At 34.5% G+C, this 19440-nt stretch overlaps 1 protein-coding gene across 2 annotated transcripts in view; it reads left to right on the top strand.

The window, feature by feature from the left end:
* Window positions 1–19440, top strand: part of PIK3C2G (phosphatidylinositol-4-phosphate 3-kinase catalytic subunit type 2 gamma) — a 353351-nt gene that overhangs the window by 232166 nt on the left and 101745 nt on the right. For both annotated transcript variants that reach the window (XM_065887110.1, XM_065887109.1), the window contains 3 exons: window positions 13404–13593; window positions 14327–14448; window positions 18098–18206. In XM_065887110.1, coding sequence (XP_065743182.1) covers window positions 13404–13593; window positions 14327–14448; window positions 18098–18206 — 421 coding nt within the window. The remainder of the gene's footprint in view (window positions 1–13403; window positions 13594–14326; window positions 14449–18097; window positions 18207–19440) is intronic.

Raw genomic sequence — 19440 nt, 5'->3', positions numbered from 1 at the left:
TTAGTAAGTATAAGATCCCCTGCTCTTCAACTAAAGAGAAGAGCAGCTTGAAGGCAGCTTGAAGCAAAACAAAACTCCAAACTTCAGAATAACAAATTATTTGCATTAGTGAGGTATTTTGATAGCAAGAACTAGATTCTATCTGGTATACTTGGGGAAAAGGGTATACGTGGACTCAAACTCTAACCTAACAAATTCCGGAAACCAATATGGCCTGGGCAGTTTCTAAAGGAAATGAAGACCTTCTCCTCTGCTTATCTCTACCTATCATATTCTACTTCTTTTTGCCTACTGGCCAGTATTCTCTAATATAAATTCCAGAGAGAGACAGTCTAATTGACTTAGCTAGTTGCCTTTGACCCTACTGGACAGGGTCCTTCATGCCAAGCTATCATGGATTCTGTTGCCCATCCTTATTCTTAACATGGGCCACCCCTTCACAAAGAACAGCCTGGAGCTTCTTCTCTGAACTTTGAGCTTTAGAAAGAACAGTCTTAATTATGAGGGGCCACTGGGAAGAGCAGGCACAATGACTGTCCCAACAAGTACAACTGTGAAGCTGCTGAAAATGTTAATAGCATCCAGAAAGAGTGCTTCTGGACTTCACAAAGACAGGGGTCAGAGTCTCTGAGCCACCTAGAGTGTGCAGACACAATGCCAGAAATTCCCAGTTTTCCCTGCATTCCTTCTTGTTTATTTCTCGTGGCTATAGGGTGAGACAAGACTCTTTATGCTCAAATATCTCAAAATGTAATTCAATGGCTTTCTATCTGGTTTCTCTTCAGAACTGAGAAACAGAATATAGGACAGGAATGCAGATCCCTGGGTTCTTTTATCATTAAAGTTTCTTGAATTTTTTTTAGTACTTTGCAAATTGTCATCTCATGGATTGTTGTAATTCCATAAATATGGGTCAAAGTTTTTCTTTGCCTTAGCTTAACCGTTCATACTTACAGAAATAAATACAAGAAAAAACAAACAAACAAAAAAACAGAACCTAAAGGAACTAACAATCATGACATCCAACTTTCCTTAAATGAAGAAAGCAGATTCAAAGGGAAAGTTAAAGTGACATTTCTCCTTTCGTTGTGATAGTTTCCCATTTTAAAAAATTTCATTATAAGCACTAATCTGAACTAAATTGACTTTTTAAACTATGTTTTTCAAACTGCAGCTTTGACAGCTTTTTACAATACATCAATAAAATAAGGTAGCTTTTGGAGGGAGGGGAGGTTAGAAGCCTGGAATGTCATTTCACTGGCATAGTATTTATATGTACTTATAGTAAGACCAGCCCATCAATATTTCCCTAGTTTCTTTATTCCACTTGCTCTGATTTGGCTAAATTTTGTAAGGAGCCTCCATAAGAAAGTGTAGGAATTACTTATTGTATTCAAAGCCATGGAGCCTGGAATTCTTGTTTGTATGTAGTTAGGGGCCTGTGATGACATTTGCATAAGACTTGCTGACCTTGTAGATGAATTATGAAGACTTGAAACTTCAACTTGGAAAACAGCAAAATCTTTCATTTTTTAAGCCAAATTCTAAACTATGAAGCAGGATAAAAAGTGAAATGAAAAGAGAAAAAGATAAGAAACTCTAAAATTGCCTCTTGTTTTAATCCCTAACATCTCTTTCAAAAGGATTTGAAAGAGGATTTCAAAAGAGTTTACCACAAGTCATTTTCCACAGAACCATAAATCTGTACATGTGTTTTCCTTTGTATCTCTCTATCTGTAGTTTACTACCTTTTGGGCTCATATATATATTCATTTTTTTACTTATTTGGTAGTAAGCTTTCTGAAATAATATTTGCATAATATTATTCTATTTCCAATAACTTTTTATATGTTACTTCCTTTGATTCTATCGATAATCCCAGGGAATGGCATGGTCTAGTCATCAACTATGTTTCCTAGATGAAATGATTGAAAGCTAATTGAATTTCTTGGATCACGGGCAGAACTGATGAGTTCAAAAGAAAACAAAATTGATTTCTTGCATAATGGGTGCTCTTCCCAGGACCCTAAACAAAATCATATGGAAAAAAAAAGTCCTACATACAAAACTCATAATCTCAGATAATATAGATGTTCTTTAACTGTAGTGTCTTTGGATTAGTTGAAAGAAAATAGTAAAAAAAATCTAAATGCTTAAAGTTGTGTTTCCCAAAATAGGGTACCATGCCATCAAAGCTACAAGGATTAACATGAGATACCTTTTTTAGTATCTATTTTATTTAAAAGGTTAGAACATGAAGCTTAAATTTTTGTCTTCACACAAATGTACATACATGTTACATAAATATTCAACCAAATTTATCAAGTGCTCTCTTTTCCTTGAATTTTTTTAAATAAAAGTGCATAGAGAGGAACTTTTTAAAAAATTGTGTACCAAGACTGCATCAGCAATGATTATTCATTGAATTCATTTAAAATGTTAATTTTTTGGTTAAAAAATATTTTGAGTACTTCTGAATACTTATTGGTCCAATATAAATTTGTAACAAAATAGGAATTATCTTGATAGCATATTTTATTGGTTTAGCTATGAGAAAGTGCTGGTCAGATATATTATAGATTACAAATTCAACACTGAACCATTATTTTTCTTCATGGAATAAAAGAAATTATGACAAAGTTGTATTAATTCACTGTTCCCTCTGAATAGTTAAGAATGACTCTCAGAGCTAGACACTCAGTAACTCCAATACAAAAAAGAAAAGGAAAAGGAATGTGGCTTCCCTGGTGGTGCAGTGGTTGAGAGTCCGCCTGCCGATGCAGGGGACACGGGTTCGTGACCCGGTCCGGGAAGATCCCACATGCTAAGCCCGTGAGCCATGGCCGCTGAGCCTGCGCGTCCGGAGCCTGTGCTCCGCAATGGGAGAGGCCACAACAGTGAGAGGCACGCGTACCGCAAAAAAAAAAAAAAAAAAAAAGTAATGTCTTCTTTACATGTGCCAAAATCACTGCAGCAAAAATGAAGTTTGAGAGTTAGATGAAGAAATTTGTTCATGGGGAGTGTGAGTCACTTGAAACTCTTCTATTTATATATGATAAAATTTCAGTGTCAGTGGTAAAGTAAGAACATTCTCATGCAAATTCTTTCACAGAAAAAGTCACTTGAGAAATATTTCCCTGCGACTCTTAAAGAGACTGACCAGTGAAATAGGTCAGTGTTCTATCAAACCACAAAATGATATCAACGACTTCAGCAATAGAAATATGCTCTTGTTGAAATTCCTGTCAAGGGTTGCCCGAGAACCTTCTCTTGATCGCCACTCCACACATTTAGGCATCTCTCTTCAATGGTTACTCTGATGTAGCTCGTGAAGCTGTTAGAAACATTTGCCAATTATACTCTAATAAAGGTGTTAAAAAAAAAAAAAAGATAAGAAACGTTTGCCATTTGTAGTCGCATATTAATATAAATGTGAGTTCAAAAAATATAATATCTAACCTGAGGAAACAAATCTGCCTATAGGCTAAACCTGATGTGAAAGATTCGACCCTCTGGATTTAACCCAGTTTTCTGAGACTGATAAACTCCATTGCCCATTCACACACACATAACTAGGAAACCTATTCGTTAGCAGTTGTTTCTGATGATAAGCAATTTAAAATATTTGTATCCTATAAAAAGGTACATCTGTTCTGAAGTAGAATAGAATTTGTACACATGTTTAAGATGGGACCTATGGCTTAAGAAATTTTATCTTAAGGTATGCCCCTTTGGACTGTGTTCCCTAGATGCCAGAAATACTGTTAATTATTTTTTTTTCTGTCTAAGGGTTATTCCTATGTAAAAATTAAAGGATCGTTGTTTTAGTGCCTTTGTACCACCTGGGAATTCCACACTCACTTATTGGCTTATTTCTCACTTAAAGACAAAGTTGGAAGACTGTTCATTATAAATAATCCACAATGAGAGCAAAGACTTTCTAAATGTGTTAGAATTTTTCCTTGCTACTTTCTAAATGATGTCACCTTTTGTATGCATTTAACTTCTCGAGGTCTTTTTCTTATCTTTTGCCAAAATAATTTTACTGCTCACCTCTAAGGATGAAAAGATTAACATAAGGCATTTAGTGCAGTGCCTGCCAAAGGGTATATACTCCCTGAGGGCAGAAATCTGATTTCTCTCCTTCACCTCTATGTCCCAGTACAAAGAACAGTGCCTAGCAGGAAGTTAGAAGTGTTTATCAAGACTGCCCCGGGGATTTCCTTAGGAAATTTGAGAACTGAATCCTTCTAGATGCTGCTTTGGATTTATAACATAAGGATACTCCAAAGCATAATCCGGCTGAAGCTGCCATTAAAATAGATAAATCAGAGAGCTGCCACTTGGATAAATCAGATCCTGGTAGAGGCCTGAAACTTACTGCTCTCAGGTCCCCAGTCCTAAATTGGGTCATATTTAACAACATTATTTTACCTGACCTGTTAAATCTGCCACTTGAGAAACTAGAGATGCATTTAGATGAAATTCTGCATTAAAACTCTAAGTTTATCGTAAAAGTTCATCCTTCATCTCCAGTCTTCTTGCATCTTAACTGCTGGGCGATGTAAGAATAAGGCCTAGACATAGTTGAGATTATGTGAGTGTGAGTACATCAGATCTTAAGATTTATGGTTCATAAGCCTACCTTCATGAAAAGTGAGTACATGCTATCATCGTAGAGCTTTCCACCTCAACACATAAAATATGCTCAGTAACTATTTGTTGAAAGAGTGAGAGAATGGTAGGGTCTCTGTAAATCATGATTAGTATTATACTCTTACTGCTATTATTACCTTCATGTCTTTGAACTACTGATGAAGAAAGAAATGAATGTTTTATACTGCACTACGTACCCATAAATTCATAAAGTCAAAGGACATCTTTAAAAATAATGAACACTGTGGAAATGAATAATGATCAGGGTCATATTTTAACCTTCTTAGGAAATTTTGTCCAATATTGATGTATAATAATGGAAAAATTTGGATTTTATTTTAAGTCCAATACCAGAACAAGATAAATGGGCTTGAAGTTTTATAAAAATGAGGGGGAAATTATTAAACATTATTGAACTACATTTTTAACTTTGAGGACATGGCTGATTTGTTGTAAAGAAGGCATTGCTTGGTAACTTTGATAGATGCCAACCAAGAAAAGCAGTGTTTGATTACGTTCAACATCTGTTCCTCATGGAAATATTTTAGTAAGCTCAGAATAGAAGGAAACTTAGATAAACATACTTTTTTAAGTGAAAAATTATAAGCATTCCCATTAATGTCAGGAAAAATATAATAATGCCTCTATCTTTTTAGTACAGCTCTATATTTAAGCTTTGTTATATTGTTATTTTCTACTTGAATAAGAAAACAAACAGTTCCATATAATTTTTTTAAATTTTTGAAATAAGAATTTAGTACCGTAAGTGGTTACAAGATAAACATTCAAGACTGAGTAATGAAAAAATTAGAAAGGGAATATTATATGATCGCCTAAATAGATACAGAAAATTCAGTTATTAAAATTTAGAATCACTCATTATTTTAAAACTCTCTAGAAATAGAAAGGAATATCCTTAAACATGTAGCTAAAAACCTACAGAAAACATTATACTTAGTGGTAAAACATTAAAAGCTTTTCCTCTGTAATCAAACAGACGAAAAATGCCTGCTATCACCACTTCCATTTAACATTGAACTGGAGGTCTTAGCAACGCAAAGGGTGACAGAAAACTCTGTCATTATTTGCAGATAACATGACTGTGTCCATGCAAATTTCAAAAGAATATACAGTGTATTGTTAGAATTAATGACTTAAAAATCTACTCATATATTAACAAATATTAGTTAAAATAAAATTTAGAAAAAGCTAGAATTTACAATCCACAATAAATCCAACAAAATATATGGAAAACAGCCACAGAAAAAAATTCTAAAATTATACAGAAAGATGTAAAATAAGACCCAACTAAATGGAGAAATATGCCATGTTTAGTGGTTGCGTGTCTCAATACTGCAGAGATGTTGATTCTCCCCAAATTAATTTATAGTTTAATGAAATGTCTTACAAATCCTTACACATTTATTTTATGTATTGGTAAGCTTGATAAGGTGATTCTAAAATATATTCGGGAGGTCAAAGGACCTAAAATCATGAAAAAAAAACACCTGAAAAAGAGCAAGGTAAAAGAATTTTCAAGATTTATTATAAGTTCTTGCTATTTAAGAAAGTGTTGTATTAACACAGAGATAGACAAATTGAAGAGTACAACAGAACGAAGAGGCCAGAAACAAGCCTATGTTTATACATACCCTTGGTACTGGACAAAGTTGAATCAGTAAGGAAAGAATGGTCTTTGCAATGAAAAAACAAAATTGGTTAAATTAATCATTGTACATCTATAAATCCAGATAGATCATTTAAAAAAAATAAGTTAACTCTGTTTTCTGAAGTAGATTGTTCATTCAACATATATTTTGGGGCCACTTACTATGCATGAATTACTATAAAGTTTTTCTTCCAGAACATATTACTAAGTTAAAAAAGCAAATTACAACATTTCATGTAATTGTTTCTTGAATCCTGTCTTTTTTACTTCCATCTCACACAACTTCGAAATTCTTACAAAATCATGCTCCCTTTATCTGTCTGTTTCCCTTCTTCCACTCCTCACTCTGTCAGCCACTCTGCTGTTCTTTGCTGTCTGTTAATCACCAGTTATCCATCTACCTCTGAGCTTCTGGATGAGCTGTTGTTTCTGCTTAGAATTTCCTCTATCAGAAATTTCCATGGCCTATGCTCTTGGCAAATTAAGTTTTTTGTCAAATCATTCAACTCATCATTTTAGTGAGACTATCCCTGACCATCCTGCTTAAAATTGCAACACTGTTCCCTACCCCATATTCCCTCTCCCCAATTTCTATTTTAGTTTCCTCTATGTTATATATTTCTTTCTCAAATCCTATATTTTTACATGTTTATTTCATCATGGTCTGAATTCCACATTATATAATCTCTCTAAGGGGACACATTTCTGTCTGTTTTTGTTTTCATTGCTACATCCCAACATGCACCTGGCATGTAACAGGAGTAAGAATAGTGTGTCTGGCTGTGTGTCTGTTGGTTTGTGCAAGTGTATAGAGAAAGCTCAAAAGAATACTACCAGATTGTTCATAGTAGTTATTTTGGGGGAGGAGAGTGACAACGGAAGATGGGTGAAGGGAACTTTTCACATTTTACTTAATATTTTACTGTATGGCTTGAATTATATATTATTTTTTTTAAATCAAGTTTTTTAGTGTCCCTGGAACTTCTTCCATAAAACAGATCAAACAGGGTAGCAAAACCCCAAAACTGCAGGCAACATCTACAACAAAACTAAGTAACAAGGTATTCCTAAGAATCCTAAAATACAAGCAGATGGGGCAAATCAAGTTACAATTATTTTGTAACAGCATCTTATGGGAGGAAGCTAAGGAAGCAACATGTTATCTGATTGACCTGAGAAGAGGACTCCACAGAGCCCACAGGTACTCACTGGAAACCTGAGCGGGCCCATTTGATAAGCTGTTTAGCAGCTGAAACTGGGAAGGATTTTTACACACTTCAATTCACAAGGAAGGGCAAAGGTTCCATGGCAAATCTGAAAAGGTTAGAGAAGTCTATAAACTCTCAAAGGTAACTGGTGATTCCTCCCTAGAAATAGTCCTATGCTGAAGAGAAACTGCTGGAACTATAATCCAAATGAAAGGAGAAAGATCATAGGAGCAAAGGAAAACCACAATCCAGAAAAAAATTGGGGGCAAAGAGAGAAGCCAAAGAGGAATATCTCAGAAAGTATGAAACAGTGTTTTTACCACTGTGATAGCAACAGAAAAGAAAGCTTCAGACCCTTGAAAAGCCTCTACTCCTTCCTGAAAGTTTAATTTTATATTAAAATGAGTAAGCAAAATGGATCATATCTGAATGTCATACAGAATTATAATTTTTAAAAAGAAATAAGATGCAAAATAAAATCTCTTCAATGAAAATATGCCAGAAAGACATTCCTAACAAGGGATAAACTGTATCCTTACATTACAAATTGATCTAAAAGAAATTAAGAAAATAATAAAATATGCTGGAACAATATAGATTACAATTAGAGAAAACTCAGAAATGAAGTGATTGAACCCCCCAAAAATTAGAAAATAAAAGAAAGAATACTTATAAAAATAGTAAACTACAAAGAACACAGAAGAAAATTAAAACAGCACAATAGATAATACCTCCAGAGAAAAAAAGATGAAAAAAACAAAGGAGGACCTTTAAAACAAAAAGAAATGAAGTCAATAAATATCCAGTATACATATAATTAACTTCCTGAAAAATAAAACCAAAGTAATATATCAAAAAAATATCAAGAAAGCCTAAAGTTCAGCATGTGCTATCAGCCATGTGGCTGACAAGGTGTTGGTGCTCCGGCTAGGTGTCAGGCCTGTGCCTCTGAAGCAGGAGAGCCAAGTTCAGGACATTGGTCCACCAGAGACCTCCCAGCTCCATGTAATATCAAACGGCAAAAGATCTCCCAGAGATCTCCATCTGAACGCTAAGACGCAGCTCCGCTCAATGACCAGCAAGCTACAGTGCTGGACACCTTATGACAAACAACAAGCAAGACAGGAACACAGCCCCACCCATTAGCAGAGAGGCTTCCTAAAATCATAATAAGTTCACAGACACCCCAAAACACACTGCTGGACGTGGTCCTGCCAACCAGAAAGACAAGATCCAGCCTCATCCACCAGAGCACAGGCACCAGTCCCCTCCACCAGGAAGCCTACACAACCCACTGAACCAACCTTAGCCACTGAGAGCAGACACCAAAAACAACAGGAACTAAGAACCTGCAACCTGCAAAAAGGAGACACCAGATACAGTAAGTTAAGCAAAATGAGAAGACAGAGAAACACACAGCAGATGAAGGAGCAAGGTAAAAACCCAGCAGACCAAACAAATGAACAGGAAATAGTCAGTCTACCTGAAAAAGAATTCAGAGTAATGATAGTAAAGATATCCAAAATCTTGGAAATATAATGGAGAAAATACAAGAAACGTTTAATAAGGACTTAGAAGAACTAAAGAGTAAACAAACAATGATGAACAACACAATAAATGAAATTTAAAATTCTCCAGAAGGAATCAATAGCAGAATAACTGAGGCAGAAGAAGGAATAAGTGATCTGGAAGATAAAACAGTGGAAATAACTGCTGCAGAGCAGAGCAAAGAAAAAAGAATAAAAAGATTGAAGACAGTCTCAGAGACCACTGGGACAACATTAAATGCACCAGCATTCGAAATATAGGGGTCCCAGAAAAAGAAGAGAAAAAGAAAGGGACTGAGAAAACATTTGAAGAGATTATAGTTGAAAACTTCCCTAATATGGGAAAGGAAATAGTCAAGCAAGTCCAGGAAGCACAGAGAGTCCCATACAGTATAAATCCAAGGAGAAACATGCAAGACACGTATTAATCAAACTATCGAAAATTAAATATAAAGAAGAAATATTAAAAGCAGCAAGGGAAAAACAACAAACAACATTCAAGGGAATCCACAAAAGGTTAACACCTGTTCAGCAGAAACTCTGCAAGGAAGAATGGAGTGGCGGGACATATTTAAAGTGATGAAAGGGAAAAACCTACAGCCAAGATTACTCTACCCAGCAAGGATCTCATTTACATCCAACAGAGAAATTAAAACGTTTACACACAAGCAAAAGCTAAGAGAATTCACACCACCAAACCAGCTTTACAACAAATGCTAAAGGAACATCTCTAGGCAGGAAATGCAAGAGAAGGAAAAGACCTGTAATAACAAACCCAAAACAATTAAGAAAATGGTAATAGGAACATACATATTGATAACTACCTTAAATATAAATGGATTAAATGCTCTCTCCAAAAGACATAGGCGGGTAGAATGGATATAAAAACAAGACCCATGTATATGTTGTCTACAAGAAACCTACTTCAGACCTCGAGACACATACAGAATGAAAGTGAGAGGATGGAAATGGATATTCCATGCAGATGGAAATCAAAAGAAAGCTGAGGTAGCAATTCTCACATCAGACAACACAGACTTTAAAATAAAGACTATTACAAGAGGCAAACGAAGGACACTACATAAAGATCAAGGGATGAATCCAAGAAGAAGATATAACAATTGTAAATACTTATGCACTCAACATAAGAGCACCTCAATACAAAATATATATACAGCTCATGCAGATCAATATTAAAAAAACAAACAACCCAATCAAACAGTGGGCAGAAGACCTAAATAGACATTTCTCCAAAGAAGACATACAGATGGCCAAGAAGCACATGAAAAGCTGCTCAACATCACTAATTATTAGAGAAATGCAAATCAAAACTACAATGAGGTAGCACCTCACACCAGTGAGAATGGGCATGATCAGAAAATCTGCAAACAACAAACGCTGGAGAGGATGTGGAGAAAAGGGAACCCTCTTGCACTGTTGGTGGGACTGTAAATTGATACAGCCACTATGGAGAACAGTATGGAGGTTCCTTAAAAAACTAAAAATAGAACTACCATATGATCCAGCAATCCCACTACTGAGCATGTACCCAGAGGAAACCATAATTCAAAAAGACACATGCACCCCAATGTTCACTGCAGCACTATTGACAATAGCCAGGTCATGGAAGCAACCTAAATGCCCATTAACAGACAAATGGATAAAAAAGTTGTGGTATATATATATAAAATGGAAGACTTGTCAGCCATAAAAAGGAACCAAACTGGGTCATTTGTTGAGACGTGGATGGATCTAGAGACTGTCATACAGAGTGAAGTTAAGTCAGAAAGAGAAAAACAAAGATCGTATATTAATGCATATATGTGGATTCTAAAAAAATGGTACAGATGAACCCGTTTGCAGGGCAGAAATCGAGACAGATGTAGAGAACAAATGTATGGGCACCAAGGGGGGAAAGTGGCGGGGTAGGGGTGGTCGTGTGATGAATTGGGAGGTTGGGATTAACATGTATACACTGATGTGGATAAAATTGATGACTAATAAGAGCCTGCTGTATAAAATATAAATAAAATTCAAAAATTAAAAAAAGCAAAACAAAACTACAATGAGGTATCACCTCATACCAGTCAGAATGGCCATTATTCAAAAAATCTACAAAAAGTAAATGTTGGAGGGGGTGTGGAGAAAAGGGAACCCTCTTGCCCTGTTAGTGGGAGTGTAAATTGATACAGCCACTATGGAGAACAGTATGGAGGTTCCTTAAAAACTAAAAATAGAACTCCCATATGACTCAGCAACCCCAGTACTGGGCATATACCCTAAGAAAACCATAATTCAAAAAGAGTCATGTACCACAATGTTCATTGCAGCTCTATTTACAATAGCCAGGTCTTGGAAGCAACCTAAATGCCCAACGACAGACGAATGGATAAAGAAGATGTGGTATATATAAACAATGATATTGTACTCAGCCATAAAAAGAAACGAAATTGAGTTATTTGTAATGAGGTGGATGGACCTAGAGTCTGTCATACAGAGTGATCAGAAAGAGAAAAACCAATACCGTATACTAACACACATATATGGAATTAAAAAAAAAATGGTTCTGAAGAATCTAGGGGCAGGAAAGGAATAAAGATGCAGACGTAGAGAATGGACTTGACACAGGGAGGGGAAGCTGGAATGAAGTGAGAGAGTGGCATGGACATATATACACTACCAAATGTAAAATAGATAGCTAGTGGGAAGCAGCCACATAGCACAGGGAGATCCGCTCGGTGCTTTGAGACCACCTGGAGGGGTGGGATGGGGAGGGTGGGAGGGAGACGCAAGAGGGAGGAGATATGGGGATATATGTATATGTATAGCTGATTTACTTTGTTGTAAAGCAGAAACTAACACACCATTGTAAAGCAGTTATACTCCAATAAAGATGTTAAAAAAAACTATCAAAACTGAATTTTATATTTAGTATTTTAAGAAATACTAACATCATAATTCAAGAAGTTTTCTGGAAAATGAAAAGTCTTGAAATTACATATTGAAAGGACACTTTGTATATTGAGAAAAGTTACCCAGAGTAACAAACCTGAAACATATTTTTGGAAAAACTATTGGACTTTTAGGGGGAAAAAAACTTCCTTTAAGCACCTAAGCAAAAAGTTCAAGTCATTTGTAAGGGAAAGAAGTTCAGTATGTCATCAGAGTTTTAGACAGTAATCCTTTATTCCAAAAGAAAGTTAAATAATATTTTTATGACCCTCAAAACAGAAAATGTGAGCCAAGGGTGTTTTAGCCAGCAAAATTGACTTTGGAGTATAAAGGCCACAGAAAAACTGTTATCAACACCCAGAACTCAGAAACTTATTTCCTTGAGCATTTCCTGAAGAATTTATCAGAAAATGACCATCAGATGGTCAAAATGACTGGAGGGATGTGACATAAAGACTTGTAGAGCAGATAATATTTAATGATAGTTAGAAGAGAGACTGTATACTATGTATAGTATAGATACCATATGATGTGGATCGAATAGCTCTATAAAAAATGGAAGTGGAATAGGAAGCACATATGAAAAGTGGAATGAGCATAATGTTTGCTTTATTGTATTAACTGGGATAAAAAGGATAACACTGCAAGTCATATACTGGACAAGATGGTGCAGAGGGGATAAAGGATATTATCTAAAGATATTTATTATACCATTAGAACACAATTGCAAACCTTTTAAAATACAAATAATAATAATAATAAAGTGGAGACAAACCAAAACCAAACCAAAAAAAGGAAAAAAAAACCAGAGTGAAAAGCATTTCATATAAAATATGTGTATATTAAATATAGTGTTATACAACCTTTTTGTAAGAGAGTTGACAGAGGGACACAAATAACACAAAAATAAAAATAAAACAATGAAAGTTAAATCATAATTTTTAAAAAATGTTTACGTATCAGGGAAGAAGGGAATAGTGTAAAGAGTTCAGGGATAAATGTTGGGCTTCTTGGTATATACACTGTTTTGTAGATTTAACTTTTGGAATTGTGTAAATATTTTAAATAATTATAAGCAAATTGGTTTTTTTAAAAATCATCCCTAAAAATCAAAAACAAACTTAAAAGAAGCCAAAATACAAACATTGCAACTACATTTTTATATTTCACCACAAAAGTTTCTTTTATATTTGCTAACAGTTCAAGATGTGAGTTTGAAGTTTATAAAAATAATGTTTAATAGTTGGACTCCAAATAAATAGGCATGGTCCTTGACTTTTTCTTCCACATCTAACACAAGGAAACAACTCAAATGAAATGAGTCAACTCAGGGGAATGTTACTCACTATCTTTTCTTTTTCATTTCTCTAGGAAAATAAAGGAAAGTCTGGAGTGTTTCCCTGTTAAATTGAATAACTTGATCCACACACTTGCACAAATGACAGCCGTAAATCCTGCCAAATCTACTTCGCAGACTTTTTCACGGGAATCCTGTACGATGAGTGCAACCCAGTTAATCCAAAGAGCAACAATTTTAGGGTTCAGCAAGAAAACTAGGCATGTAAGTCTCAAGTCTGTCATCTTGACTTATATATCATTTGACTACATCTCACAGTTCCCTTCACTATGCTACACATTCCTCCTTATACCATGATTTTTCTTTTTTGCTACACAACTGAAAAATCAGTTACAGTTTGAACAGAAGTGCCATTAAGGCGGATGTTCCAAGGAGAAATTATAATAACCAGAGCTACTAGTAGAGAACCACCAAAGAGAACAGTTTCTGCCCTGTGGTAGACTATAAATCAAGACCTAATTAAAATGTCCACAAGAAAAAAAAAAAGGGGCTTCCCTGGTGGCGCAATGGTTGAGAGTCCACCTGCCAATGCAGGGGACACGGGTTCGTGCCCCGGTCCGGGAAGATCCCACATGCCGCGGAGCGGCTGGGCCCGTGAACCATGGCCGCTGAGCCTGCGCGTCCGGAGCCTGTGCTCTGCAACGGGAGAGGCCACAACGGTGAGAGGCCCACGTATCACAAAAAAAAAAAAGAATGTCCACAAGAAAAGAAGATCAGAAATTAGGCAGTCTGTTCCCAGCACCTAAGATTGTGATATTTTTATATACTGTGTTTATAGGTAATTTTGCCTTTACAAATTGCATCTCTTATCTTTTGTGATGATTTTTTTTTTTTGCAGAGAGGTTCTTACTTTGTTTAGTTTACATGAAACAGAATTTTAGAATGTATTGAAGGTTGATATTGCCATCTTCTGATTTTGTCTCTTTATTTTCTGCAGCTTTATCTAATCCAGGTGACTCACAGTAACAATGAAACAAGCCTGACAGAAAAATCATTTGACCAGTTTTCAAAACTTCACAGCCAACTTCAAAAGCAGTTTGCATCATTGGCCCTCCCAGAGTAAGGACTGTCCTCCACTGTTTTTTGACTTTAGTACTTGTCCCTGAACATAAGGAAAAAGTATGGTTATGGGATTTTCTGTTTGTGGGCAACACAACACAGCATTCTGATTCCAGTGCCACTGAACCTATCCCAGCAGAGTCTCTATGGCTTTCAGAGTAGAGAACCTTTTGTCTCATAAAACAGAATAAAGGTTTTCAATTTTGTTTGCTTTCAGCCATTGATTTCGTAGACAAAAAGTATCATAACCAATTTTATTTGTCATTGATTATCAGGGAAATTGTTTTATTTGCCTGTTTTTAAATTTGATTGTTTTAGTGTTTTCTATAAAAATAAAATTGAAATTGAAAATGCAGAACAAAATTGGATATATCTTCTCTTTCAACAGATAACTGCAATAAAAAGCTCTGATATATTTATTTGCTGTACCAGAAAATTTTGTCAATATCAATTAGTATACAAGTAAAATATATTAACATCAACTCACTTTCGTTATCATTAATTATTAACTTGGACTTGGGTTATCCAAATTTAATTTGTCATTATCTTCATTTTGCAGTCTTGAAAACCATTGCTCAGTTCATGTTATAATGAAAAAATATTAAGCATAAATAATGTAATTGAAAATACTTCTGTTCAAATAAGCCTTCTAAAATTCATTATTTAGAGCTAGCCAAATTTATGTTATAGACTTGAGTGTGTATCTTGACCAGAGATGTACCTTGACTTTAAAAAGGTGAACTTCTTAGATATTATGATATTTGCATTTAGGCAAATCAAATGTCATCTTATCTATAGAGTAGTTTCTTGGTATCCACAAGATTGGTTCCAGGACGCCTCCCACGGATACCAAAATCCTTGCATGCCCAAGTTCTATACATAAAATGGCGTAGTATTTGCAAATAACCTATCCACATTCTCCTTTAAATCACCTCCAGATCACTTATAATATCCAATACAATATAAATGCTATGTAAACAGTTGTAAATACAATGTAAATGCTATGTAAATAGTTGCTGGCATGCAGCAAATTCAAATTTTGCTTTTTGGAACTTTCCGGACTTTTTTTTAAATATTTCAATCCACAGTTGGTTCAATCTTCAGATGTAGAACCTGCAGACAGGGAGAGCCAACTATACCAGAATTTTTGTTGAGTAAATTGTCCTTTAACAATATGAGTGTTCATACCAGACCTGACATACTTTGTACATGTGGATTTTTGTTAGACTTTGAGGATTTAGTCACTTACCAAAATGTAAATCTAAACAACGTCGCCAATGGATGGAGAGATAGTGTGCATTATTTTGAAGACTGTGTAGTTCACATTGATGAAAAAGTATATTTGCAGATGTCACAGAGATTTTGAAATGCAGATGCCTTAAACATCAGAAAGTCATCAGAGTAAGAGCACATTCAAGAGACTGAGAGGGAAGGAATGTCATTGTGGAAACTTAAAGACAACATCAGCTTTAAGAGTTATCAGAAAACATCTAATGTAATAACTGAGGAAAAGGAAATACTGGCAAAAATATTCAGTTTGACTGCAAATATTGAATTCAACATTAGTGGTTTCCATTGTACCCTAATAATTAATGATTTAAAAATATGTTCATTCTTGTTAAATGGCTGTCCTTTTATGTTTCAAAAATGTCTCTGTTCTACTCTTTTCTCTCCCCAATACATATTAGTATAACTTGTAAAACTTTAAAGTGCCAAGAATCTCTCTCCATATGCCTCTTCTCGATTTTCAGCTTTAGTTAGGATTCTGTTTTGTTCAACAACTCTTGCCTGGTAATGGGACCTAAATAGATTTTAAAATCATTCAAGCAATGTGTGGAGAGGAGGAATATTTAGTCCTTTGTGCCTTGAACAATATTTGTATGCTAACAGTCCCAAAGGAGCTCTGGCTTATAGCAATGCATACAGAAGAAGGATGAGGGCAAGATTTGCTCTGACTCCTAAATTTACTAAGAGAAGCTCTATGAGAATTATGTAAACCCAATCTGGAAAGTATGATCAGAAAGTTAGAGTCATAAAGAATAAAATTCAAATTAGTCATAGCATGTAACAGTGGTCTTCAAATCAGACTGTACCTCTTCCAACTTCTGAGAATACAGAGGCATAGGAATCTTCCTTGAAATTAATGGTCTTCTTTAAAAGTCACCTGCTTGAGAAAGGTTGATTTCCTTTCCTTCTCCTAATTTCACCATTGCTCTTCTCCCAGCCATCCAGAATTTTATTTTGGTACACTGTCCCAGGGAGTAAAAAATCTCTGAGGATTAAATAAAGGGCAAATCAAACTATTGGTGTTGGTATTGAGAAAATGAATTACTCTAATAACCAGGTATCAAATCTGTTTGCAGGTTGTGTGTTTCTTAAACTTTGGTGTGAACAAAATTGAGGGAGGACATGATAGCACCGTCAGATAAAATATCCTAAAAAATCATTTTCAAGAACTGATTACTATGTTATATTTGACATATAACTCAAAAGCATTTTAAACAACTGAATGACATTACTAGAGCTGAATTCCTTAATTCTCATGTACTTATTTACACACAATACTCTTTTAGTACATACATCTATAAAAAAGGAATAGAACTGATGTTGAACTCCATTTTATTCTAACAATAAAGAAAATTAATCCACAGTTATACAAGTTAATATTTAAAACCAGCAAAACCACTATTTATCAAATGTATTTCTATGTTTTGATTAATTATATATGGTAATTATTTTTATGATAATTAAATCTGGATGAATATTTTTAACACTTTAAGCCTTAGTAAGAATAAAGCAAGAGTAAAAAAGTAAAATGTCAGTTATTTAAATGCACAGAAATATTATTTTGGACTTCCCTGACACTTCCAACAGGAAGCAATGGATGGGATGTCCTGCAGTTTTCACATACTTCTGTGTGTTTGCTAACAACCCTTCACCATCCCCCATGCTCCTTTGCCCAGAGGAAGGTCTGTACCAAAGAAGCAGAAGAGGAAGGAAGCAACAGCAAGACTGCAGTCAGAGGAAGCTGCTAGATAGTTCCTAAAAAGATACATTTAACCAGCAAAACGTGTTGCCAAATGCTTCCCATTAACAGGTCATGCCACCAATAATTGGTCGTAATCAACATCTAGCCCATCAAGATGAATCATCAGATAGTGAAGAGGAAATTCTGCAAGCTAGACCCCTGGGGAAAGTGATACTTTGTTCCAAAAGACCAGATGGAAGCATATGCTTTGTGAAACGTTTAATCTAGTTAGTGTAGCAATGTCCCTCGTGAACCCAGAGGAAACAATACCATATGACCTTTTCGAAAAATTATGGACCATTAAACTTCAGAAAGTATTTATTAACCCCCCACATGTAGTTAAAGGACAAATTGTGTGGTCTGCCATAAATACAGTAAGAAGGAAAATATATATTAATTTAGTATGTTAAATTAGTATTAATATTAATGATAGTTAAAATAGCACAAGTGACCACAGCCATGTTAATAAAACTCTCAGAATTAATCATGAGTTCTATGGTTTTTTAAAAAAACGTTTTCAGTGGCCCTTCCATCTGATGCAGCTTTAACTTTATGAACAATTCTAAGATACAGATGCCAATTTTCAAACTAATGAAGATATGCTTTTTTCTTTTAAAACAGGTTTCCTCATTGGTGGCACTTACCTTTTACAAATTCAGATCACAAAAGATTCAGAGATCTAAATCATTACATGGAACAGATATTAAATGGATCGTATGAAGTTGCAAACGTATGTTACAATTTACTTTTATATTTTTACATAAAATATGGACTGTTTTATGTATTATTACTGGGAATATTTTTAAATACTTTATGATAACATTTTTAGTCCTACATTTATTCAACAAATGTACAAATTAAAATTATCTTGTCAATTCCATGCAAAAACCAACCGAGACTTTACTTGAAATTGCATCTTAATATCTTTCGATCCATTATCATATTCAAGTATTTTTAGAATGTTTTTTCAATAATTGTTTATTGTTCTGTGCATAAAGGGCTTAGAAGTATTTTGTTACACTAGATATAGTACTTTTTATAAAAATCCTTTTCCTGTTTTTTCACCATTATATAGATAGAACTGATTTTGTATATTAACATTTTACCCAACAATCTTACTAACTTCACTTTTAATTCTAATAATTATCTGTATTGTTTTTGAATTTTCAACTTACAATCATATTGTCTGCAGATAATAAGGGTTTATTTTTTCTTTCCAATATTCATATATTGTATTTCTTTTCCTTGCTATTTTGTACTCTCTAGGGCTTTCAATAGATATTGAATTGAAGTGGTAATGGTGGATATACCTACATTATTCTTGAATCCAGGGAAGAAGTGTCTAATATTTCCTCATTAAGTATGTAGGTTTTGTAGGTCTCCTTTATTATTTTGTTTCCTTCTATTCCTAGGTTGCCAATAGTTTTTACAAAGAAGGTTGAATGTATCAAATTTTTTTTCTGAATCTACTGGGCTGTACAATGATCACCAATAATCCTATTTTTCTCCTTTACTCTGCTAATGTGGTGAATTACACTGAAGAACTTTCTAATTTTAAACAAATTTGCATTACTAGGGTAAACTCTACATGGATGTAATGTATCATACTTTTTATGTATTATTGGATTTGATTTAACATTTTCTTTAGTATTTGTTTTCATCTTTATTTATGACAGAGATTGGCCTGGAGTTTTTCCTTCTTACAAAGTCATTACCAGGTTTCAGAATCAAGAACATGCTAGACTCATAATATTAGTTGCAAAGAGTTATTGCTTTTTTCCCTACTCCCTGGAACAGTTTGTATAAAATTGGTTTTATTTCTTTAATTTGTAAAGTCATATAGGTCTGGAGATTCAATTTATTTAAGAGCTATAAGACATTTCACATTTCCTATTTCTTCTTGAGTCTCTTTGTTAAGTTACATTTCTGTAGGAATTTGTGCTAATTTATTGGCATAAAGTTAT

Source organism: Phocoena phocoena, chromosome 11 (assembly GCF_963924675.1).
Source record: "Phocoena phocoena chromosome 11, mPhoPho1.1, whole genome shotgun sequence".
Lineage (NCBI taxonomy): Eukaryota > Metazoa > Chordata > Mammalia > Artiodactyla > Phocoenidae > Phocoena > Phocoena phocoena.
The sequence above is the reverse complement of the archived record's forward strand: the minus strand, read 5'-3'. Positions and strand labels throughout refer to the sequence as shown.